Source organism: Eublepharis macularius, chromosome 17, assembly GCF_028583425.1.
Source record: "Eublepharis macularius isolate TG4126 chromosome 17, MPM_Emac_v1.0, whole genome shotgun sequence".
Taxonomy (NCBI): domain Eukaryota; kingdom Metazoa; phylum Chordata; class Lepidosauria; order Squamata; family Eublepharidae; genus Eublepharis; species Eublepharis macularius.
Genome location: NC_072806.1, coordinates 18604300 through 18629973, shown reverse-complemented (window position 1 = coordinate 18629973; position 25674 = coordinate 18604300). Strand labels below are relative to the sequence as shown.

Below are 25674 nucleotides of genomic sequence, written 5' to 3'. Positions count from 1 at the left end.
ATGATTGTCCAGGACTAGGGTCTGGTCCTGTCTCTCTTTCCAAAGAAGCAACCTAAATAACAAGCCTCATCTAAAAGGGAAGCTCCCGAGCTTTTGCCCTGGCTTCGATATCAGTGTCCTAACCCTAGGCTCCTTACAAGAAAAGCCCACATCTATGACTGTTTACATTTTGCTTTGAATCGCCCTCTTTTTGTAAACACGCCCCCTTTTGTTGTGTATATGAATCAATCCTGATGGCTCCTACATTCTTAGGCGAGTGGAACTCTGACCAAAGCTAGAATTGTTTGTCTTTAAAGTATGGCAGGACTCACTTTATATTTCTGCTACACTAACACCAATCTGGAATAGATACCAGACAGTGGATCCCATGAGCTCCTCCAACTATGGCATTTCCTTAGAAGTTCTGCAAGGTTTTAGACTGCAAAACATCACTTTAATCGTACAGATTTCTGCTTGATAACCATAGTGCAGTATTACTCACCCGTATTGGTCACATCAGGACAGCACTGCTAAGAATTAGTAAAATGTCCTTGAAATTAAGCAATTGCAATGCAGAGGTTAATTATATGCTAGGAGTGGTGAAGGTAATGGTAAAGGTAGTCCCCTGTGCAAGCACCGAGTCATTACTGACCCATGGGGGGACGTCGCATCACGACCGTTTTCTTAGCAGACTTTTATTACAGGGTGGTTTGCCATTGCCTTCCCCAGTCATCTACACTTTACCCCCAGGAAACTGGGTACTCATTTATTGACCTCAGAAGGATGGAAAACTGAGTCAACCTTGAGCTGACTACCTGAACCCGGCTTCTGCCAGGATCAAACTCAGGTTGTGAGCAAAGCTTGGGCTGCAGCACTGCAGCTTACCACTCTGCAAGAAGAGAAGGTACTAGTTACTGTTTTGCCTCTGCAGCAGCAGGCTTGCTTTGTCACAGAGATTTCACCTCAATAGGCTTAAGGACTGAAAGACTTCCATGGGTAAAGAATAGTTAGCATTGCTTCGGGCACTTGGTTGGCAAGGCAGTGGTTAAAGAAAATGCCTTGGAAGCACTTACTGAGTATCTTTCCCTCATCTTTCCCTTGCTAATAAGAGACCAACTTCTTAGCTATACAGGTTTCCTAAACAAAAAATGCAGGGTCAGTCCTGCCTAGAGCACCGTGCAAAGGAGCTCCCATCAGCCAAGCATTACAAAGGCTTGCCCTTTGAATCCCACAGCAACCTGACAACTGGACACTCCAGCTGATTGCCTGCGATAAGCCACTGGCATGCAGTGGCAAACATGATGGCGCAAACAGGCATTTACCCGAGCTCCCCCTCCTAGCCATAAGCATACATTGCCCAGATTGCAAAATGCAACCCTGCAAAACAGCCGTTTCCTCTTCTCTAGCCACCCCCTCACTCAAGTATCCAGTCATTTCCCCACAAGCTTGAGATGATATGGAAGCTCCCAAACTGAACAATTCCCCCCGCCCTCCACCCCTTGCCATTAGGATATCCTCTGAACAGAGACTTCATTTGCGGTATTGTGGCTAATCATGCAGACCCTGTTCATTATCCACTTGCAGTATTAGACTATCACAATGTGCTCTTCATGGAGCTGCCCTTGAAGGTATCCTGGAAATTTCAATTAGCGCAGAATGCCCATGTTCTAACTAGTATATGACATCCATTTTGAAGTAACTGCACCACTTTCCTGCCCATTTCCAAGCACAATTCAAGGTGCTCGTTTTAAACTTTGAAGCCTTTCATGATCTCAGGCTCTCATACTTAAAAGGACCTGCCCTTCCCTCACAGCAGCCCTTTCTGCTTGCCAAATAAAGACCTCAGCAAGATTACAGCCATTCTCTGCAGTGGCTCTGATCCTCTGGAATGCCCCAAAGGAAGAGACCTGTAGTGCACCATCCCTTGCAATCTTTGTCAAAGGTGCTAGGCTGTTTTTAGGAGGAAAAGTGAAAACAGAGACTTATTGAGCAGGCAGTTTTTCCATTCTGAATAAGGTGCAACAGTGTTGTTTTACGGAAGGGCTGGGCTCATCTTTTAGAATTCTGCATACTGTAATGTAATTTTTGTATTGTATCAGCTGCTTTGATCATATGGGCATACATTTTCAAAATGAAATAAAAATATGGTATCATATAACAAAGAATTCCACATGTTTTGCACTTGCCAAGCTGCAACCCACTTGGATTGAATGTCCTTCCATGAGAACACAGCTGCCGAAATCTTGAACCTAGCTTTTTTTAGGAAGAGGCATTTAAGACTTTTTTACCTGTTCATTTCATCTGAGCCCACAGAACATACCACTTGAGCAGTCTTAATATTTGTTTTTAATTATTCACATAGCACCATCAATATGCACGGCACTTCACAGAGTAACAAGGAAGAAAACAGGGGCTTGCCCTGAAGAGCTTTCAATCTAAACTCTAACACAAGGGAAGGAGAAACTGGTGGAAATAATATGCTCTCATTTCATAAAGGGTGACATGACACTTTTTCCTGAGCGACAGGAAGCCATTTCAAGCACCCTGTTGGGCAACAGCCCATCAAGCCCCCCTGGCCAGATCCCATTAACAGAAAGGGGGTGCTTACTGAATCCCACACAAAATAAAAAGCACCCCAGGAATTTCAGAATACATGTATGCTCATATTTTATGAGTCACAGCCAGAAAGGTAATGTACATAACCATGCAGGTATAGAAATGAGCCCGTGACATGGTCATTACCTCCAAATGGAATGAAACAGTAGAGCTTCATCAAGTGAAAGCAGTTATTTGTAGCTCAAAGAATACCTCTGGAACAGAATCAAGCTTTTAAAATTTAAAAAGCATGTTGGCTAATATCTGCTTCATTACTCCAACAACCGACGTCTTGGGGTGCTCACTGAAACCCCCTGCCACAAGCTTCTCAAGAAATCCATAGCTGGAAGCCACAATGAAAAGGGAACAAATTGTGCAGGGAGCACAGAACAAGAGCAGAAAGCTCCTGGCGTGCCCACGTGAAGCTGGGCTGAATGGGTGTTTGGGTGGATACGCATTTCCCTTGCCATGAAATCCTAAGTGGGCCAAGAGTCAGCTCCTCCCTAAACAGGAGCTGGAAAATACTCTCCCCTCCTTCTGCTCACATCAGTACAGCCTTGGCCAAACTGCTACACAGGAAGCTCATTTAAAGAGGCATCTTGCCCATGCTACCTGCTGAACCGAACAGATAGGCTCGCACATGACCGTGTCTCCAGCACACAAAAGGGGCTGCGAAACAGCATCACTAGTCTACAGCTGTAGCACACACCTTTTCATGAGGGTTGGAAAAAAATCTGGGCTCGCAGGAACCAGCCCTGAACAGGGCCATGTCAAGTTTCCAGTTTCCAAGGCACCAATGTGAGTAATGCCTCGAAGGTACGCTGAGTGCGGTCCAACTGCTGTAGCTGAGCAGGTGCAGCAGATGAAAAAGAATTCAGCAGGAAGGTCCTTCTTGAGGCACATGCACTTCAAGGGGGAGGTCTTTGAGCCAAAAGGATCGCTTTCTGAATTGCCCCTGTGCTCAAATGCAAAGCTCGTCGGTGTGATGCACGGCAGCCATGAACATGTAACAGCAGAATACAAGTGACAAATCCAGTCCCCAGGGACTCAGGACACTGTCTCCAACCCTCTCATGGGTGCACATGCAGGAAGGAGAGATGGACCAATATATTCTGACCACGATTTCCTAGAAGGCCAGTCAGAGATGAAGACCAGTTAAGGATGCTCTGACCTCCTAAAATATAGCAGCAACACACTGCAATCTCCTCTTGGTAAGTAACTGTGTTACAGCTGAGGACAAGCTAGCAGTAATATGTGGTTTTACTGTCACCACATGTAGCCCTGTACTGAGACAAGGCTCAAGGCCTCAGTAAGGAAGTGTAGGCTAGAGGAAGCGGTGTGCGTCCAGATGAAAAGCTGTTGGTCACCTGCCTTGAAACAACAATACATCCTACTATATAAAAAGCAAGCCGTATTGGCAACGACTCACTTTTTAACCTCGAGCAGGCGCATTGCCGACGACTCTGGTCTCGAGGCCGCTACCAAGCACCCACTTGCTGCCTGGAGGGGGCCCACTGAATCAACGGCCTAAGCACTCCTCCCCACGCCTCCCCTCAGCACCATCCCGCTCTGGTCTCCAGGCTGCTGTGAAGTGCCCACTGAATCAGTTTTCTAGAGCCCATTGTATTTTTTCACACAACTGGCATTTTTCCCTAGTTTGTTATATCCAGATTACAATCAAGATTCAGCAGGCCCTAATGAACACCTGAAGCTGCCTTATATTGCATCAGACCATTGGTCCATCATACTCAGTACTATCTACTTCGACTGCTAGTGGCTTTCCAGGATCTTAGATGGAGATCTTCTGTGTCATCTGATCCTTTTAACTGGAGATTCTGGGGACTGAACATGGGTCCTTCTGCATGCCAAACAGATGCTTTACTACTGAGCCACGGTCCCTCTAAAATGGGCACTGGTCGCAGGTTTCATACGGACATGGCATCAGCTCTCAACTCACCATGCAGCTTCAAGCCAAGTGCCATCTCCCTCCTTAATTCTCCATTTGCTGAATGGCAACATTAAGTAGCCACCTTCAAGGGAGGCTAAGAGGGTAAATGAGAAAGAACTATGAACCATGCTGTACAACTATGGCCCGCTCCTAAGCACATTTAATCAGAAGCAGAATTCCACTAACTTACCTCTTAGTCCTAGTAAGTGTGTATAGGTTTATAGCCTGGATTAAGTGCCACATAAATGGAAGAAACTTGGTTTCAGTCCAGATAGCCTCTTAGCTGACCTTTCCTACAGCTGCCAGATATCGCTGACACCATCTTATTCCTCTTCATTCCAGATGGGCATTTCCAGTCCCGATAACATTCTCTTGCTCTTTCCTCACCAATTTTTGGAAGACTACATCAAATGCAATATTCAAGTAAAGACAATCCAGAATAGGAGTAGACTATTAAAACAACACAAGGGGCACTCAGCTCAGAGCCGGCCAGAGATGACAGATGTAGGCTCAACCGTGGTTTCCTCCTGTTCTGCCACCAGCAAGGTCCAGGTTAAGCACCGCCCGAAGCACCACTGAGTCTCAGCTAAGCTTGTTCCTGGTTTCCAGAAGCCTTCCAGGGCCACTAACTGCCAGGAATCTTCCCATCAAGAGCCAGTCCCCTCCTGCTGGGAGGAACTGCTTCAGCACTCGTTGTTTCTTGCAGCTGCGTTGTGCAGTTTTGCCTTATTTCACTCTGAATTCCTCCATCTGAATATGCTGCAGGTTTCATTTGCAAGGAGAAATCCAGGTTCCTTGATGCAATGAAGACCAGGCTGCCAGTTCATTGTGCACAGAAAGTGCTTTCTTTCAAAAGAACTAGCAGCTCCTCGGGAGCTTAATGTTTCTAGTGGGGAAACACATCTATTTGATCTCTCTATTCACTGGCATCTCACTTGGCCATGCTGGATTTCTATTATGAAATATCTTCTGTAGAAGAGAACAGAATGGCACAGAATACTGTGGCTTGGTTATGGGTTGTCTAAGTAGCAATACAGGAGGGGAAGAGCCATGGCTCAGTGGTAGATTATCTGCTTGGCATGCAAAAGGTCCCAGGTTCAATTCCCAGCATTTAAGGATCATGTTGAAGGCGATGTGAAAGACCTCCACCCCAAACCTGGAGAGCCACCGCCAGTTTGAGAAGACGATATTGACCTTGAGGGACCAATGATCTAATTCAGTATGAGGCAGCTTCATGTGAGTTCAGTAACAAGTAATCTCTTGGACCAGTAGAGTTGGCACACCAGCTAACTGGCCGCGAAAGTATTGTCAAATATTTCAAGAAGCCAAGAATGCCACTGTACAGGCGGGCATGTTGCATTTAAAAACAAAATCATTCGGATATCATTTGCTAATAAGGTTAGGAGTGAAGGGGCTACGTGCCCCCCAATTTTTTTAATAAATGGAGTACAATAAAGTTAAAAAAGAAACGTTGAGCTAACTATTCACATGTACAAAAGCCTTGCCCAACGTTTAAGTTTAGCATTTTTGTAAACCATGTATTTCATTGCTTCATAACTGTTAATTTGTTTTTCTTATTAGTATTTGACCTGTTAATGATTGATTTTGGGTGGGTCCAATAAAATACCTGTCTAGTCAATTGGTCCATCCTCAAGGGCATCTCAGTTCTTCTCCCCACACAGAAATATGACTGCATTTTCACAAGTGAAGCTTTTTGGCTTGGAATGGCATCACAGTACAGAAATCAAAAACAGAAAAGCCCTGTTAAGATTTATACATTGTAATCCCACCCTCCCTCAAAGGAATTCAGGCAGGCTTGCATTATTCTCCCTTCCTCTACTTTATCTTCACAATAACCATACTGTGAGGTGGGCTGGGCTGGGCAAAGAATGTGTGACTGGCTCAAGGGCACTGAGAGCTAAACTACAAGAGATGAATTACACGAGGAGGGGCACGTGAAGGGAGTCACAATGTTAGCTGAGTTTTAAAAGAGATTGGAAGGCTTTGTTAATTTCCCCTCTCTACTGAGCCAGGGAGATGCTGATCAGAAGGTTTATTTCCTCTTTGCCTCTCAGAAAGGGAGGTGAAACTGACAAAGCCTTCCAGAGGCAAAGAGGAAATTAACAAACCCTCTGAGCAGTGATCCCTGGGCTCTGTAGAGAGGGGAAATTGACAATGCCTTCCACTCTCTTTTAAAACTCAGCTTCCCGGCTAACATTGCGACTCCCTTCACGTGCTCCTCCTTGTGTTGTTTGCCTCTTGTAGCTTGGCTCTCAGTGAACTTCACAGCCAAGCAAAAGATTCAAATCCAAGTCTTTCTAGTCCCAGTTCAACACTCTTAACCACCGTTCCTACAACGGATCTCAACTGTGAAGACAGTCTTAGGTGGGTAGCCATTTTGGTTTACAGTAGAACAGTGGGATTTGAGTCCAGTGGCACCTTAGAAACCAACAAGATTTTCAGGGTATAAGCTTTAGAGAAGCAGAGCTATTTGAATAAGGGAGCGCTGAGCCTCGAAAGCTTATATCCTGAAAATCTTCTTGGTCTCTCAGGAGCCACTAAGCTCAAATCCTGGCTCCCAACTGTATCCTCTAGTAGAGTTTCATTTGTTTTACACAGAGAGAGAGAAGCACTGCTGAGCCTCAGAATTAAGATGCCATCTGAACTGCCAAAATATGCATGGACAAAACAAAGAGACGGCTAAGAGGCCCTGGAAACAATCAGTGAGATCAAGGAGGAAGAGGGTTGAGTGCCCTTCCCTCTCTGCCAACAAGGGCAGGGAGAGAACCTATTCTTGGACTATGAGAACATTGCGGAAAACTGCCTTGGTTTGTTGTCAGATCTACATATTGCTTTTTTTAAAAAGGAAAGGAGAAACGGAGGCAGAGAGTCCTCGTGCTGTCATTATTGATCCCTAGCTATTTTTAACCTCCCTTTGCCCAGGCCGTTCTTGTCAGACAGCCACAATTCTAAGCTTTGCACAGAATCGATGCAGAGGAAGCAGCGGCTGATCCAGGCATTTGCTTGAGCAATTTCTTTATGAAGAATAGAGTAGTGAGGGGACTGAAAGGCAATGTACCGTTGCATCCTGACTCCCTTCTTTGCAACACCCCTCCCATCTTCCAGCTGGGATATAAAGGTTCAAGGACCTCCATTCCTACTTGTATCTGATGAAGGGAGCGCTGACTCTCAAGAGTTTGTACCCTGAAAACCTTATTGGTCTTCAAGGTGCTACTGGACTTGAATCTTGCTGTTCTACTGAAGACCAACATGGCCACCCACCTAAAACTATAAGGATCTAGTAATCCCACTCTTCTTCCTCCATCACATTTCTTATTTCCTCCTCAGACCACTGTACTTGTAGGCGCTTCCACCTAAGTATAAAACTGTGACAGCATCCTCATTCTTCCACTGAAACATGCATGGTTGCAAAAGCATTTGCAAGATGCAGTACAGAAGACATCCGGAGGGGTTCAGACACGAGCCACACCCAGCATGTGGCAACTCGTAGGCTGAATCAGAGGCCTAAAGGCATGTTTGCCTACAAACCTAAATGATGTAGCAGGGAGTCACACAAAGAACTATGGGGGGGGGAGGGGTCCAAGTTTTTGATGGGTGAACTGTTAGAGATTCTTAGCCCTTGAGTACAATCCCAAGAGCTTTATTAGTTGAACTAGATTACTTTGGGCCACATTTGCATTACAAACATTTAACTCCAAAGATGTATTACCACTTCCCTTGGCTATGCAAGACATGCTTTGCCAAAGACAGTTATCTTGGAACTGGCCCCAGGAATACGCCACCATTAGAAATTCCTGATCCGCACAGGCTGAAGACCTCTTGGAATGCTATCCATCAGCTGCTCTGGTCTTCAGCTGCCTTCTCTTATAGCGCTCTTCTTAGACAAGGTTGTACGCTTACAAACTGCCCACAGCTTCCTTTCCAACATTAAATTATTTACATTATTTATAGCCTGCCTTTCTCACCAAGGCTCAAGGCGGATTACTCAGTGTGAGTCAGTACTTTCAAATTCAAAGACATTTTCCATATACAATAGGGTAATAGGGTACATAAATGCAAATTTACAAAGATTTAAACCCGCAGAAATCCAATACAGAGCAGAAGAAATGCTAAAACAGAGCATAAGCAATTCTAAGACTGACATATTGAACAACATGGAAACTACTCAGTGGGATCATACTTACAGCAACAGACAGTACATAATAGTAAAGTCCCTATGTATCTTGAGACCACTTCTTTACAGTGCAGCTTTCCTACTGGAGGTTTATTAAGCTGGCATCTCTCTCCAGCTGAGATGACTCTTTAATCACTCCAGCTGAGCCCTGGAAGGCCTAAGAATTCCCCATTCCTTCTCTCCCAAATCAATTTGGCACTATTTCCCTACCCAGCCTAATAGGATTAGAGCAAATGAATTATTCAGGTAATATTCAATAGTGTCAATTCCTCACAATGCACAGACTGCATTGGCTGGGAAAGGGGACTCAACTGCCTCCAGGAAGCAAACAGCCTTAGAGGAGATGACTTAAGCTTGCCAGCTGGAGGGGGTGGGGTGTCCTGTTCCTTTAACAGAAGTTTAATGTGTGGAAAGGGGCACTAAAGCTTTTCATGGCTTACGTTAAATAAAATTACTTGAAAATTGCTCACAACTCATGCTAATGTTAAAGAGACAGCTATAAAGACCAGTTTAACTGATGGCAACCCTCAGCAACTCAGTGGAGCACCCCTTAGAAGTGTGTCACAAGCCTAATCCCACACTAAGCAGCCGCCGCCAATGAGGAGTATTTGTTGCCATGTCCAACATTATAACTCCTCTTCCAGAGATCTGAGCAGGAAAGGAGCTTCCAGAATGATGTGTTTAGAATAAACGGGCACAGTATTTCCAGGAAATAAGCAACATATTTCTGGCCTCAAGAGAATTTCCACCTTAAGCCAATTTATGCCCGTTTCAACTGGACAACACAGCAATGGCGAACGAGCTCTCCACAGTAACTAAATGATCAGGAATTTGTTCTTTTCACTTTGTACATACTGGAGAGGCAGAAAAAGGTTCCAACACTAGAAGCAGGGAGAGGGCTCTTTCCTGAGCCACCAGGAAATGATTCATTTTATTAACAAGGGGAACCTAGAGCCAGAAGGAACCCTTGTGGCTACCTCCCTCTTTCTCCTTTAAGTGCTTCTCTCCTCAGCTCACCCATACATTTCAGGGTGGAGCTCCTGGATTAATGGGAATAATTCAAGTTAATTAAGTGGATATTTCAAGCAGTCCTTTAAAAGCAGACTAGACAGCCAGACACATGACTAACAGAGAGATTTCTAGAAAGAAGCATACGAGTTTCAAGTGTGGTCCTGAGTCTGATCTTTCCAAATCTAGTTTTCACACAAACATGTAGCTATAATGGAAACCCACTCTCAAGATTAAGTGCTTTTGGTGTGAAGAAATAAGTGTTTCCCTAGCTTTACGCTATTTCCTCATAGCAAAAGCACTTACTAGGTTTATAATCTAGAAGGCTCTCACATTTGGCATTACTGAGGAATCCGTAAGTGCAGGCTGTGCACGAACAGTATTTTGTTAGCTTCATTCCATTCAGGTGGCACCCTTTCCAAGAATGCAGGGATCTGGCAGCCATTATCTATGCTCCTATGATCTCCTGGACTGATCCAAAGCTTCAGTAGACGGAGAGCACTGCTGTCCATGCCACAATGGGAATCAGGAAACTGCACAATTTTTAGCAGATCCTTCTTGTATAACACTGGCTGCCTGCTGGTTTCTGGTATTAACTCAAGACTTTGACTTCAGGGATCACCTTTCCCTAAATGAGTCCTCACATCCATTAGGAATTAGGGGAGGTCAGTTCTGTGGAAGTACAGAGAAGGGACTTTTTAGAGCCAAACTACAAGTGACACCTGACACTAGTTGGACACTTGTCAGCTTCCCTCAAGTTTTGATGGGAAATGTCGGCAGCTTGGCAGAATGTTGGACAAGTGACAGTTGAAAAGTCCATTGGACAGCAGTCGGAGAGCCAAGCTGCAAGACCAGGACACCTACATTTCCCATCAAAATTTAAAGTAAGCTGACAAGTGTCCAACCTGTGTCAGGCATCACTTGTAGCTTGGCTCTTAGAAGCAGCCCTTTTCTGAGAAGCTTAACCTAGGGAGCGGGTCTCTTGATTTTTAGGAGAAAGTGCTTTTTATTTTTTTGAAGTATTTCAGAGGATTACTCTGAATTGTTGCATTGTTTGGGTATGCTCATTATATTGGAATGTTGCATTGGGGATTGTCTTGTATATTTATTGCTGGCTTGAATGGTCTGCAATTGATTTCCAGCCTAGATTTAGACTCCAACAGGTCTCCAGAAACACTTTCATTCACATTATCTTCCAAGGCCAGTATATGATGCACATCGATCAGCCATTTGGCTTACCCTAATCCCACCTAAAGCAGCATTACCAACTATTCATCAACTCAAAAAGATTTTTGCCTGAATTCCGAGGCCATTACTCTAGTGGAAGAAGTTAGGATAAGCTGGAAACCCCATCAAAAGTGAAATCTGAGCACAGTCCAAGAGTTGCAGGATAGCCTGAGGCATCTGGCTTTTAAACCTGAAAGAGCTTGGCTCCAATTCATGCCCTCTCACACAGAAAGCAAACATGTTATTGGGACAGGGAAGAGAAGAGACATAACAATACTTTCCATGTGAAGAATGCACCTTGTTGGCTTCGAAAGAAGCTGATCAGTAGCAGGCTAGTAACTCTTGTCAATATAAACAAAAGATAATTGCTCTGTGGCTGTGCGTATCGAGCGCATTACAGGCTCCTTGCTTCTCCATGGTCCTGAACAGACACTGGGGAAGCTGCCAGATCGCCTGGGTTTTGACCTTCTCCATCCATTTTTGTCATTAGTGAACCTCTTTCAACAGACCAATTGATTTCACTCTTGACTGCCTCCTTCTCTTGGGAACAATCTAATAGGAGACAATGAAAAAGGAAGGGCCTGTGCCAAGCAGATCCACACATCCAGAGCTCAAGCCAGCTGCAGGACAGCAAGAACTTCAAACAGAATAGGGTGAGTGTGTGTATGTACAGACACAGAGCATAACAGAAGACTCCCCTCTCGGTTTCATTTTCCAGAGGTGGAGAGTGAGTGTCTTGTATGCTCAGATCTTCACTGCAGAAGGTGATCCTTTTCTAGAAGTATAAAACTTCTCCAAAACACATTTTCTTCAATCTCCCCCCCCCCGCGAACGAACAGGAGAGTAGAGGCCAGAGCAGGGAACTAGCCAGATTATCCATTTACAACCACCACTTCGCATTCCTTTCACAAAACACTTCCTTCCTGCTTAGAACAGGAAAAAACAGACCTGAGATTTCCTTAAACCCAGAGAGATGCTCTGCAAATATATTAGACAATCTGAAAACAAGTGCCATAGAAGGCAGTTTATAAAGGAAACCTTATTTGGTCGACTGCTTTTGGTAGTTTTGAAGCATCCAGACAGTGAATCAGAGAGTCTAAACCATCTCTACTTAGACTTGGCAGCAGCACTCCTACCTGCTCATACCTTTGCACAACCTTTCATCCAATACTCTCTCCATTTCCAGGTATCTAACCTGAAATGGTCTCAAGTGTGCAGCAAGGAAAAAACAGGAGATCACGAGACTGCAGCCCAGGGAATGACGACCTGTCCCTTGAAATACTGCTGACAACATAACTGCATCAATCCCATCCAAGTTCAAGGAAGGCTGTAGATGCCAAACAAAGATATTTTTAATTCTCCCAAGGCTTTGGTTAGTTGCTTCACCATTCTGAGAACACTTCAGAAGGCTGTCTTCACCCATTACATTCCTTTGAAAGACATTTCAGATGTAGAATCCCAACCCAAAATAAAGGACATGGAACTCAAACAAACTTGTGTGATTCATGCACAATTTTTGTTCCCAGGATAGAATCGGCCGCCTAGGGATGTGATTGGCAGTCTTCAAAGAGCAGCTGGATGAATGCTTGTCAGGGATGCTTTAGGCTGTTCCTGCGTTGGGCAGGGGGTGGACTAGATGGTCTGTAAGATGGTCTGTAAGTACCCTTCCAACTCCATGATTCTACATAATACTTTGCCCAGCTTTGCCCATAAGGTAGGCAGTTCAGCAAGAGAAGCCACAGCCCCAAGCAATGGGACCTTTGCACTAAAGTTCTGCAGTCCTATCCCTGGCAACCTATTATGTTTCATTATAGGCAGAGAGTAGGAGCCCCGTGGTGCAGAGTTGTAAACTGCAGTACTGCAGCCCAAGCTCTGCTCATGACCTGAGTTCAATCCCGGCAGAAGCCAGGTTCAGGTAGCTGGCTCAAGGTTGACTCAGCCTTCCATCCTTCTGAGGTCAGTAAAATGAGTACCCAGTTTCCTGAGGGTAAAGTGTAGATGACTGGGGAAGGCAATGGCAAACCACCCCGTAAAAAGTCTGCCAAGAAAATGTTGTGATGCGTCGTCCCCCCATGGGTCAGTAATGATTCGGTGCTTACACAGGGGACTACCTTTACCTTTACCTTATAGGCAGAGAGCCACTTAAATGTTTGTACAGCTAGAGAGGGAAACCCAAACTAATAAGGGCAGCCCTGAGTCACAGCCATAGATTTGGAGAAGGGGAGCTGTGAAAGTAGATGTGATATCATGGCCACTTAAAGTCTTCATGTGCATCTTCATGACCAACTGCTCCCAAATTAGAAGTTCTGAACCTCATTTCAGTACCTTCAGCTGCTTCAGCAGAGAATCATACAGCACCTGGAATATGGTCCCCAATTTGGGCATCAGTAGCAGTCGTCTATTGCCTTCTACTGGTGAGAAGCAGAACCGCACAGCTGGACTGGAGGAAGTCTCAGGATAAACAGGACCTTTATGATGAGAGCACCTGCACCACCAAGAGACTTCCTCTAGAACTGAACACAGACTCACACAACTCTTCAAGGCCACAAAGCAACTTGGGTGATCTTGGTCCAGTCATTTTCTCTCAGTTCAACCTATCTCACAGGGTTGCAGTAATCAATAAAATAATAGGATCATCCCACCGAGACACACCTCCCTGGAGCCTTTGGAGAAAGAGGTAAGAGGGGCATATAATGGATCTATGGCTCTGGACCAGAAATAAAAAATCCAGGCATTTACGTGTCTTGAGATGCTTACTTTAACACATTCACACCCCTTCTCTGCACAAAACTAGCTTCCTGCTAAGGATACAAACATAAAGAGATGCCACTACTACAAAACAAGCAAGAGAGACAGGTTTGTCTTTTAAGCAGCCTTAAAACAAGGCCTATGAGTTGCCTTCATCATTACTGGTCCAGCTTTAACTTTGGGGATTATGGTGCTTGTTCTAGACAGTATCAGCAACTACAAATGCCATTATAATATGAAGACACAACAAACATTTAAGAAGTTCCGCTCACAATTAGTATCCTCAAGCCGTCAATCGACTGAATGCTTATAAGCAAGTTCAGCCACTAGGCCGACCAGATGTATCTTGTTTCTGCATCGAATGAATGCATTCATGAAAGATGATGCTAGAATTAAAACATGCGAGTCTTTAAGGTACCACAAGATTCTGAGATGCAACTGCATGGATACTAAAGCCTGGCTAGCTTGAATCCCAAACCTGCCTCATTAAGAACCAACCTGGTAGTATGCCAACAACCTCGATACTACTTCAACTTCTTCACTGAGGCCAACAGACAAGTTTCTAAACAATGAGAGCACTCAATTTAAGCAGTTACACCACTCAAGGTGAAGATGAACCCCAGAGGCCAAAATATAAGCACCCACAAGCTGCCTGTTGAGATACAGTATGTACTTGCTTTCTCAGAATAGAATTTTACAAGTCCTACCCCCCCCCCCACTTTTTTTTCTGGCCGCAAGCCAACTATGACTTGAGGGCAGGATTTCACTTTTTTCAAGACGGGCATGGACATTCTAGACAAAGCAAAGCCACTTGCACCAAATTAAAAGGAACTTTTCAAACAAGTTGCTCTGCTAACTCCACTGATTTTTGTTTACTGTATGTTGCCTCATTTCTACACGGTAAATATTTAATCTGCCATCTTCTGCTGTGCAAGAATTGATAGCTGCCGACACCAGCTGCCAGAATAATGGAGCTATTCGCACAGCAGCTTATAGATTGGGCTTTCAGAGCAGCAGTCCTGCTACAAAAGAATTAGGTCATTCTGCAAAAGCAAGCGCCAGGCTGTGAAATCTACATTATTAGGAAGGCACCCTCAGGGACAGAAAACGAGGAACCTCCACAGGGTTGACACTGCTGAACTCAAATGGAAAAAGTTCATCTCTGTTGCCTTTCCACTGTTACCAAGCAGATGCCATCTCTGCCCATACCTCCACCCAGCACTGTTGGCCCATGTTGTCAGCTCTCTGGAGTCTCAGGCACAGAAAAGTCTCTTCCAACTCCTGCTACCTCAGGTCCTTTAACTGGAGATGCCGAGGTCTGAACCCAGGAAATTCCGCAAGCAAAACAAGTTCTCTCTCCATCCCCACCCCCTTCATACCTTGAATGGTTGATTGTCTCAGATCTACAGTATAGAAAGGGAGATTTCCAATTACTGCTAAGTTGAACAGTCTTTGAATTTACATCTGACCTTGTATTTCCTAAATCTCTCATAACACTTTGGCCCTGTTGTTTACAATTTTTAATTCATCATCTCATTTATACATAAACCTTGCCTAGTGAAGAACCCTGTATTTGAAAACCAAGCTCTAGTTCATGGAAGCATATGCCAAAAATATTTTTTTAAAGTCTTTAAGGTGCTGAATAGCCCAGGTGAGCCTGATCTCGTCAGATCTCAGAAGCTAAGTAGGATCAGCCTTGGTTAGTAATTGGTTGGGAGACCTTCAACGAAGACCGGGGTTGCCAAGGCAGGCAAATGGCAAACCACCTCTGTTAGTCTCTTGCCAATGAAAACCCCACCAGGGTTTGCCATAAGTCAACTCTGACTTGAGGGCACTCTCCACCACCAGCAAGGTGCTACAGAACTCCTCTTTAGTTGAGCTTAACGAGAGACCTTCTCCTGCAGTCTAAGCCCATTTCTAAGGCTTCTGTTCTAGCCCACGAAGATCAAGCTATTCCCTTGGCTCTCTCAATTATGAAGCTAGTAGAGCTTGAGGCTGAACTCCCCACCTTGGTTCTCATGCCTTCTCCCCATACATCCCTTTTGTTGACACCGAGCTGTGGCTCTCAGCCCATATTCCACCAATGTAAGAATGTTCTAAAATAATACAGAGTGCCAAGATAAGGTGGGATGAGCACTACAGGCAGTTTGTTCTGTTAGCTGGCATTAGATTTAAATAATTAAGTAATCACACACACCTCTCAACTGTACCCAACACAAAGAGGCAAGACAAGAAACCCTTTTGGTCCAAGGTAGATTAAGATAATAAGCGGTTCAAAATAGGTTGAGGTTAGGGGTACAAATGCCCTGACCTGGATAGCCCAGGTGAGCCTGATCTTGTCAGATCTCAGAAGCTAAGCAGGGTTGACTTTGTTTAGTAATTGGATGGGAGAACTCCAATGAAGATCAGGATTGCAGAGGCAGGCAATGGCAAACCACTTCTGAATGTCTCTTGCCATGAAAACCCCACCAGGGATTGCCTTAAGTCAACTCTGACTTGAGGGGTCTCTCAGGGGCATAAATATAATCAACAGAAACAGATTTTACTTTGCAACACACCTTGTTAAAAGGACATGGCATCTGATGGCTCTGTAGCCCATCTTCTCTACCATGCTTTGCATTTTAGCATTCTCTGAAAAGGCTGCATGTAATTTCTGCATCTTCAGGAACTGCATTCTTCATATCCCAGTTGCCAAAGACACTGGGCAATACCAGATGCAGAACAAAATGCACACTAGTTGTTAAAAGCATAGGCAGAGAGTTCCTCACCTCAAGGAGAGATTGTATGTTCACGCACAAACAAACACAGTCCTCCAGTTACCTAAAGCTGGGACTTAACAAAGGAGAGCATTCTCATCCTCTCAGGAGCTTTCCTAAGACACCTGGTCACTGGGACAGGCAGAAGACTGAGACAGATGGACTACTGGTCTGACCCAGCAGGGCAGCTTATATTTACCAGACAGGCTTGAACCTCATCATTTCTAGGATTAAAATGCTTAGCCTTTGGCTGTAACTGCTAACAAAACAAGGAAGTCAGAGTATGGAGGGCAAGCACTTCCCAGCACCTCAACTGCAGGTATTTAGCATCGCATAGGTTTTCCCCATTGGTTCTGGCTCCATTCTGCTTTGATTTATACACTGATTTCCACATGAATTTTTTTGCCTTTAGTTTTCGCTTTAGGTTTTTTGGTTTCTCCCCATTTTCCCTCAGTTCTTTTGAGACCACTTTGACCCCAATTTTTTCCTCATGCATAATGTTCCTTTTGGCTTTGTTTGTCTTGCCTATTCCGATCCACCTCAAACCCACTTTTCAATTATTGGACTTCATCGCCAAACCACTCTTCCCCCCTGACCTTTCTTTCCACCCCGTCCTGATTTTGTTTTCTATCTTTTTAAAGTTGTCATTCTCCTAGTGTTATATAGACTTACTGTTGTAACAATACATGCAACAGATTCTCTGGAATCCCAGCTTTCATTTTAAAAAGCAAGTCTTTAGCCAGTTCCATTACAGAGAGATGCCTTTTTCTTTATATCTAGCCTAGGGGCTAGAGACTTAGTTTATTTTTAAATAAAAAAATTAAAAATCATGCAGGTTGATGTAAGACTATGAAAATGACGATTTTAAAAATATTGCAAAAGCCCTAGGGAGCGGGGGTTGGCCACTTCTGGCACCAGGAAACACAGCAGTTTGAAAAGCACGTAGTCGCTGCTGCTCCAGGCTCTGTCCCAACAGATGTCAGTTTGCCCTGTCAGTGCCAGCCTCCATCTCCTAGCTCTGGGTCACACTAAGGGGGGCTCTCTGGTTTGGAGCTCAGGTGTGGGTGGCAGAACTGCTCCCCTTTTAGAATTCCCCATGCAAAGTTGTCTCCATGTGTTCATTTTTGATCTTTTATAAAAAAAAATTCAGCCCTTGTATTGATATCATGTTAAAAGCATGCCCCCCCAAATAAAAAAGGGGGGTGCTGTGACATCGCTGATGATGACATCAATGACGACAGTACCCTCCCTTGAAAATCTTGATTATTTAAGGCAAGTACAGAACAATACAAACCGACTCCACAACTGTAAAAATGCAAAGGGAAGGCAGACATGCATCCAGTGCCGGGGGATCAACTGCTAAGAAAATCAGGAATAAGTTGAGTGTGCAGAACAGCTCTCATTCAGGAGACAGACACCTCAGCAGGGTAAGGGAGGGTGAGCAATCTCACATTAGCTAAACTCAAAACCTGACATGTCTACTAGCTTTCCTGTGTCATCACTTGCAAGTGACAAAATCTATTTGTCTTCTTTGTCTCTGCTGGTGTCAACATAATTCTTTAAATAGCTGTTCAGAACAAATATAGCTGCAGCACTTTTGAGAGAATCTGATTTCCTGTGTACAAATTTAGCTTCTCAGCAAAACTGACAGAAGACTAGCGTTTCGATGGGGAATAGAGAACAGGTGGCTTGGGGTTTTAAGGCTTTTAAAGTAAGTTAGTGTCGCTTAATCTGTTTGTGACCTCTGTAACCTTGACTTTTCAAAGGAAACACACTAGATAGGACCCAGAAAGAGAATGCATGTAAGATGAAATCTTTTCTTCTAGGCCGTCCCACTTAAGCCTGTGCTGGCGGTACACCGATTACCTGAGCCTGCTTGTGGGGAGAGCAGACTATAAATTTAATAAACCATAATAACAACAACACGCAAATCAGTCAGTGGTCAGTTTGAGGAGCAGGTTTCTCCCTAATGATTTATACAACAGCTTCAGCAAGGCATAAACACCTTAGCAGCTGGTCCATGCATGCAAGCATGCCTATGCACAGATATCAAATACCAGAAATTTGTTGAGCACATTCTACTTGCTAGATTAGCCCTGAGAGCAGCCTCTCATCTTCATACTACTTCAGAGAGACAGCCACCATACAACTGCACAGATGTAAACAGTAAGTGCAGCCTGCTGGGCCAAGCCAAACATATTCATCTCTCGCTCTCATCATGTGAATTACTGGGAGTCAAGAGATACTGCTGAAGGCAACCATTCACTCATCACTTCTTTAACTGCAAAGTAAATAATTATCTGTGGCCCGTTGCCTACTTGCATGTTTTAGAAGTTTATAAATGTTTTAGCCAGAGTGGGGATAATGTGGACACAACGCTTGATTTTCAGCATAGGGGCTGAAGGTCCATGAGGTAGCAACCTGGATGAACCTAAGCGGGTCTGATCATTGTATGGACAGGTGGCCTCCTGGATTCACAAATCATGAAACTCAGATACTAGGCCTGCCAACGAACCCCTCTCAACGGAGACCTTGACCAGTCACACACACTCAGCCTAACCTACCTCACATATTGTTGTGAGGCTAAAATCAAGGAGAGGAGAATGATATAAGCCACTCTAGATCCCCACTGGAGAGAAAGGCAGGGTATAAACGAAGCAGATAAATAAACCAACTAGACTTTAAGTTACACAGTGGAAAGAAGGTGAGACATAAACATAACAGGTCGCCAACACTTTTATGGCTCATAAATTCTGTGTTGTGATCCGGACAAATGAAGCAGTTTTTACAAGAATCCCACTGAAGGTACTCACCCACCCACTTTATAATGGGGTGAGGGGGAAGAATAAGAAAGGGAGTATAATACCTTCCGAAAACCTCCCTGCTCCAAATAAAGTGACTCAGCATCTTCTGCAAACAGCATTTTTTAGAAGTGAGAATTAAGGGAACCATCTTCATGGCTATATGGTCCTATTCTACTACATTCTCTCTCTTGCTCAATGTTCTAATAATCAAATAAAGTCTCTGCCAGACTATGCAGAAATTCCATTTGCCAATACCATGAACCATACAACTCCTCACTCCTTGCCTGCTACGGCATACAAAATCAGGACAGAGAAATGTAGTTGAGCTGCTGATTTCCTCTGCTTGATGGCTATAAAGGAAGTGGGATGACTGAAGCTGAGCAATGGATGAAAAAAGGAGGCCACACGATTCCAACTCTTTTGGCTGAGGCTCTTTCATTTGGCAGAAAATTCAGCAGCATTTTGCAAAACATTGAAGAGAAAAATGTGGATCTTATTTCATAGCCATTAAATCTTGCTCAGGAAAGAATCCCAAGGAAACCTTTCATGATGGTGAAGAAAAAGAAAAAACAGCAGCTACGTAATACGTAACTTTCTAAGGATAGGTGATGCTACAACTTCCTAAGGAAAAAAATGTATATTTTTTAGTGGGGAAAGGTTTCCCGCCCCCCCCCCCCCAAACTGTGGCTTTCTTCTCAACCCACTGCTATCCAGGCTGCCCAAATGTCTCTCTGTTCTGCCACATGAGGCTCAAGACTGTCTCTGGACTGAGGCTGGTCTTTTCCTACCTCAGCCCTCATGAATCTTTGCAACAATCCCAGGCCATGTTGTACTTCTTATCAGCCAATCCCACCCTTGCCCATAGCTTCAGACTACTACTTCTCCAGAGTAGAATTTGCCATTTGCTCTGTAAAGATTTATCTGCTGCTCGCATACAGAACATTAGAAGAAGAAAAACAACAACAACAGATAAAGCGCAGCCAATACAAGGTGCTCTTCCATAGTATCCAGAAAGCAACAAATCCCAAAACCAGCAACAGAAACTGAACTTTCATCTTGCAGAACTTTATACTTGAAGCTTGATAGAAAGCAAAGGGGAACAAAAAGGAGGGGGGCAATCATATTTATATGCAATGATTGTGTAATGAAGTCTTGGATCAACAAACTAAGTAGCAGATGCTGCTAACAGTACACTTAATTTGATTATATAATTAACAGAAGTATCCAACCCGTTGATGACGCAAGTCTCTTTTTTAATGTAATAAAATTAACACTTCAAATATTTTTTTACCATATTTCGCTTAATCTTTTCTGGCTAGACAATTCAGAATGACAAGCGTCATATTGTTCTCCTCTCCCATATGGTATCATCTGTGAACAATCTGGCATTATCTCACAGTCCCCAAGCTAAACACAGGCCAAATACATGACTTCTTTAAAACAAATCCATTCAAATAGTTCTATGATAGTGCTTTTTGCTCACATTCATCTTCTTCTATGCTGCAGACAGGGACCTGTATTTTCTGCTTATGCTAATCTATTAAGTGCTATGAACACTAATGGTGCCATCTATGTATCTAAATGCCAGCTTCCCAAGCATAGAAATCTATGCTTTCTTCTTCAAGACCTTGTAGAAGGGCTTCCCTTGCTTACAGTCAGTTCCCCCTCTCCTCACAATCCAAAGCAGCTTCTCATCAATTCCTAGGGTGTGGAACCTGTGACAGGATTGGGAAGGCCCAATGGAAAAGATTCAGACACCCCTTTCCAGTCAGGTGGGATGGAAGTGAACTCACTTCAGAATCTATGTAAAGTAAGTATTCAGCTCAAGCTGATTGGAAGAGGAGGATTAAACGTTGTCCCTTTCCTCAGGTTTCAGAGGGGGACAAACCAGAGTTAGAAAGACAGAGAGGTCCAGGCACTCTGTTTACTGCTCTGACTGTCTTTTAATATGCAGATTGCTATTCTCAGGATTTCCTCCTCCTGACTTCCTCCCTCTCTCTCCTTCTCTTCTTAGCTTTGTTCCAGGTAACACCTCTCTCCTTCTTCTCCCTCCATCTTGGCAGCATGGATGCAGACCTTGCCCTGCCATCCATGCCCATCCTTAGACTAGATAGGTAGTTAGGATCTATCTCTCCTCCTTTCCTATCAGAGTATGGCGTTCCTGCAATAAAAGAACTCTTATTTCTTTTCTAAATATAAACCAAGTGTATGCTTTTATTATTTTCTCTCCTGCACACACACCAGCCAGCAGAACCAGCTCACAGCCACCTATCATCACACTTCCTATGCCACACAATGGACTCTGCTAATGGCCCAAACATGGAATCCTTTAATTAGGTTTCTAGGGCCTACAAAATTTATTTATCAAAGCTCCCACTTGAGGGCATCTCACAGAGCAGGAGGGAACCCCAACATCTTGACATTCAATAAAAATTAAAGGGAAGGAGAACTCTGAATGATTTTGTACTTTGGGTGGGGTCTGGAGAGCTCCTGGAATTGCAACTGATTTCCAGCTGACTGAGATCAGTTCCCCTGGAGATGAAGGCAGTTTTGCAGACTCTACAGCATTATACCCTGCTGAGGTCCCTCCCCATCCCAGACTCCACCCTCCAGGAATTAACCCTACTTTGGGATGGACAAGTATGTCTAGGGTCCTGAGATAAATATGAAGAACTCACCAAGAGGGGAGACAGAGAAATACCACCGTGCTCAGAAACTATTTTCAGCACCATTCGCAGCAAAATCCTAAGCAGAGTTATTCCAGTCTAAGTGCATTGAAATCAATGGGTTTAACGTGGAGTAGGATTTCACTGTATGTTAGGTCAGGATCAGGTCTGACTGACTGATAAAAAGCTTTACCTGACAGTTCCTGAGAACAAAAGGAGAAATAAAAATCACAATTGAAAATGCCACTGAAATCATTTGGCTGAAGTCACTGCAGCACCTACACTCTGCATTCTTCTAAGAAACAGGAGCAGAAGATGTGGCAGGAAACTCGCAGTGCCAGGGCAGATGATAATCCACACTATTCTCCTAAACAAATGCATGATGGTAGCTGCATATCTTCCTATGTCTACTTTTGAGATATTTTTATCTCCCTCCAACAAACATTCTCTGTGTAGACAGAAATATATTAAGTGGCAGTGCAATGTTGTAGCTGGAGTATCAGAAGAAGAAGCACCTACACTTCCCAGAATTGCAGAGATTAACTTCCCAGAATTGCAGAGATTAATTTAGCAAAGGTGTTTTCTAGGCAAATTCATGGCCCGTTTTTGTTTGTTTTAACTGCAGCTATGATGCAATGGAATCACCTTCTAACTGCAGGACTGTTTACCAGTTTTAGTTTTGTATATTTTAGAATGGTGATTGTAGCAGTTGTCATGGATTTTGTTTTGAAAAGCCACTTTGTGCAGGGAATCAGCAGGATAGATATACCATATGCCCCTACTGGGTAGTTTCTATGTTTTTTTTAATATACCAGTCTCACAATCACTTATGCTCAGTTTCAGCATTTCTTCAACTCTGCCTTGGATATCTGCTGTCTTTAAATCTTCGCAAATTTGCATTGATATGCCTTATTACATTGCTGATTAAAATGTATTTGAAATTGACTTGTATTGACTCACTCTATACAATTCACCTTGAGTCTCAGTGAGAAAAGCAGATTATAAATAACGTGAATAAAAAAAAAATGCCTTATTTATTTAAGGTAACCATTTTTTAAAGTCCCATGCCCTTCCTCAAAGGAGCTCACGACAACACATATTGCCCTTCGTCTCCTCCTACACAACAACCCTGTAAGGTAGGCTTGGCTGAGAAAACCAGGGAACTTCACAGCGGGGGAGGAGCCGAACGCACCTACGTCACGACGCGCCCCTCCCCCTCCATCAGCCTCCTCAGAATCCCCTCAGGCGCCGCTCCCTCCCGTACCTGCCCCCTCTCGAACGCCTCTCTCTCGGCAGCGTCCACCAAGCCCGTCCCACCGACAGTTGCCACCGCTCCTCCTCCGGCTGGGACCGAGACCGGGCCGGAGAGCCCGCGGCGGTTTAACAGGCCCTTAGAAACCGGGCTGGGGACACGCCTGACAGAGCCTCCCGGCCGCTCCATGTCCACAAGCTATGAGGAGCCTCACCCGACGGCCCCGCCCATTGGACTACGCTGCTTGTCACTCATTCTGGCGGTACCGCTATTGGACAGATGGCCTGCAGGAGGAGGAGTTGCAAACCCCATCCCTATCGGACTCGCCTCGCCTCTACTTAGCAGCCCGCCCTTTTCTTTGTGCTGATTGGTCCTCGGAGGGCATCGCTCGCAGCTTATTGGGTACATGAACTGCCACTGCTGAAGGAGGAGGAGCTTCGGATCCTTATTGCTCCACCTCCTTTCCCAGTCGTTCATATATGGAAAGAAAAAGTTTAAACCCGCCCCACCCCCAGAGTCACCCCCAAATCAGGGGAATGGGCAAGGTTTGATTGACATGTGACATCTGGATCGTTGAAGGAAAACCTCTTTGAGTTGCCAACCTCCAGGTGGTAGCTGGCGATCTCCTGGAATTACAGTTGATCTCCAGGCCACAAATATCAGTTCCCCTGGAGAAAATAGATCCAGAGGAGTTAGCCGTGTTAGTCTGTAGTAGCAAAATCAAAAAGAGTCCAGTAGCACCTTTAAGACTAACCAATTTTATTTTATTGTAGCATAAGCTTTCGAGAATCAAGTTCTCTTCATCAGATGCCTGATCCAAACTGGTCAAATACAGAAGAGGAGGGGAGGGGAAAGAACAGGACATATATCACAAGAAGACAGGATGCAATTAGTGTGAAGGCAATCAAAACAGCCTGGAGAAAATGGCTGTTTTGGAAACTGGACTGTATAGCATTATACTCTGCTGATGTCCCTCCACTCTGCAAACCCTGCCCTCCCCCCAAATCTCCGGGAATTTCCAAACCCAGAGCTGGCAATCGTAGCTGTGATGCCTTAAACACTGTCAAAAATTTATATTAGTGTAAGCTATCTTAACTGGAGATCATAAATACACTTGCCCTTTGCTAATAGCTTGGCAATTCTAATTAGTGGCAGTGTCATCTAGTGGTTAGAGCACTAAACTAGGACCTAGAATAAGGCTACCCATCCTCTAGGTGGGGCCTGGACATCTCCCATAATTAGAACTGATCTCCAAATGAGATCTGGAGAAAATAACTGCTTTGGAGGGTGGATTCTCTATGGCATTATACCCAATGCAGTTCCTCCTCTCCCCCAACCTTCCCCTCACCAGGCTCCACCCCTCAAATCTCCTGGAATTTCCCAAATGGGAGCTGGCAAACCCTAGCTGAAAGAATCAGTTTCAAATCCCCACTCTGCCATGGAATCTTGCTGGGTGACCTTGGGTCTGTCACACACTCTCAACAACCTCATAGGCTTGTTGTGAGGATAAAATGGGGGAGTGATGTAAGCCGCTTTGGATTCCCGTTGGGGAGAAAAGTGGGGTAGCAATGAGGTAAATATATAGATCATTACTAGTGACAAACAATGCTAAAGGAATAATTCTTTACAATTTCTCCTCCTCATACACATAAGTTTGAGTACATTATGTTATTGAGTTCTTATATGCTATAAGTGTGAGTACATTAGATTGTATGTAACACCATCAGCACGCAGCACTTTAATGATTATGAAAAGGAATATATGACTGCTTAACTGGCGCAGAGTGGTAAGCTGCAGTACTGCAGCTCAAGCTCTACTCACGACCTGAGTTCGATCCCGGCGGAAGCCGGGTTCAGGTATAGCTGGCTCAAGGTTGACTCAGCCTTCCATCCTTCCAAGGTCGGTAAAATGAGTACCCAGTTTCCTGGGTGTAAAGTGTAGAAGATTGGGGAAGGCAATGGCAAACCAGCCCGTAAAAAGTCTGCCAAGAAAACGTCCTGATGCGACATCCCCCTGTGGGTCAGTAATGACTCGGTGGTTGCACAGGGGACTCCCTTTATTTTTACCTTAACTGTAGTGAGAGTGATTGGAGCTTGGGGTGGACTTGGGTCCTTGTGGTTTAGCATCAGTATCCCACTAGTCAAAATTGCTACCGGCTAGGAACGTTTTTTTTTTTTTTGGCAAGGCTGAGTAGAGGAAATGTTACTGGTCCACAAGCTCTCCAAGGCCGCCTTCTGCCCACTCTTTCCTTGTCTCGCCACCTTGTCTGCCCTCTCCTCTCTAATGGGCTGTTTGGAAAGCTGCCCCCTTTGTTTGGGGCCTGTTCCAGACAGGGCTAATGAACTTAATGCAGCCACAGCTGGGCTGGCACAAAGCAGGCAATTAATAATTGAAATGCTGGAAGCCCCAGAGGGCCACGGGAGGGGAGGGGAGGCCGAGGAAGGGAGGCAGAGCCTCCTGTTGTTTCCAAAAGAGAGACCATGCTGTGCCAGTTCT

At 44.5% G+C, this 25674-nt stretch overlaps 1 protein-coding gene across 1 annotated transcript in view; it reads right to left on the bottom strand.

The window, feature by feature from the left end:
* HIP1 (huntingtin interacting protein 1) overlaps positions 1-23367 on the bottom strand; it is a 69514-nt gene extending 46147 nt beyond the window's left edge. Inside the window, exon 1 of the mRNA XM_055001343.1 lies at positions 23191-23367. Within this exon, the coding sequence (XP_054857318.1) occupies positions 23191-23367 (177 nt within the window). The remainder of the gene's footprint in view (positions 1-23190) is intronic.
* Between the last annotated feature and the right edge of the window lie 2307 nt (positions 23368-25674).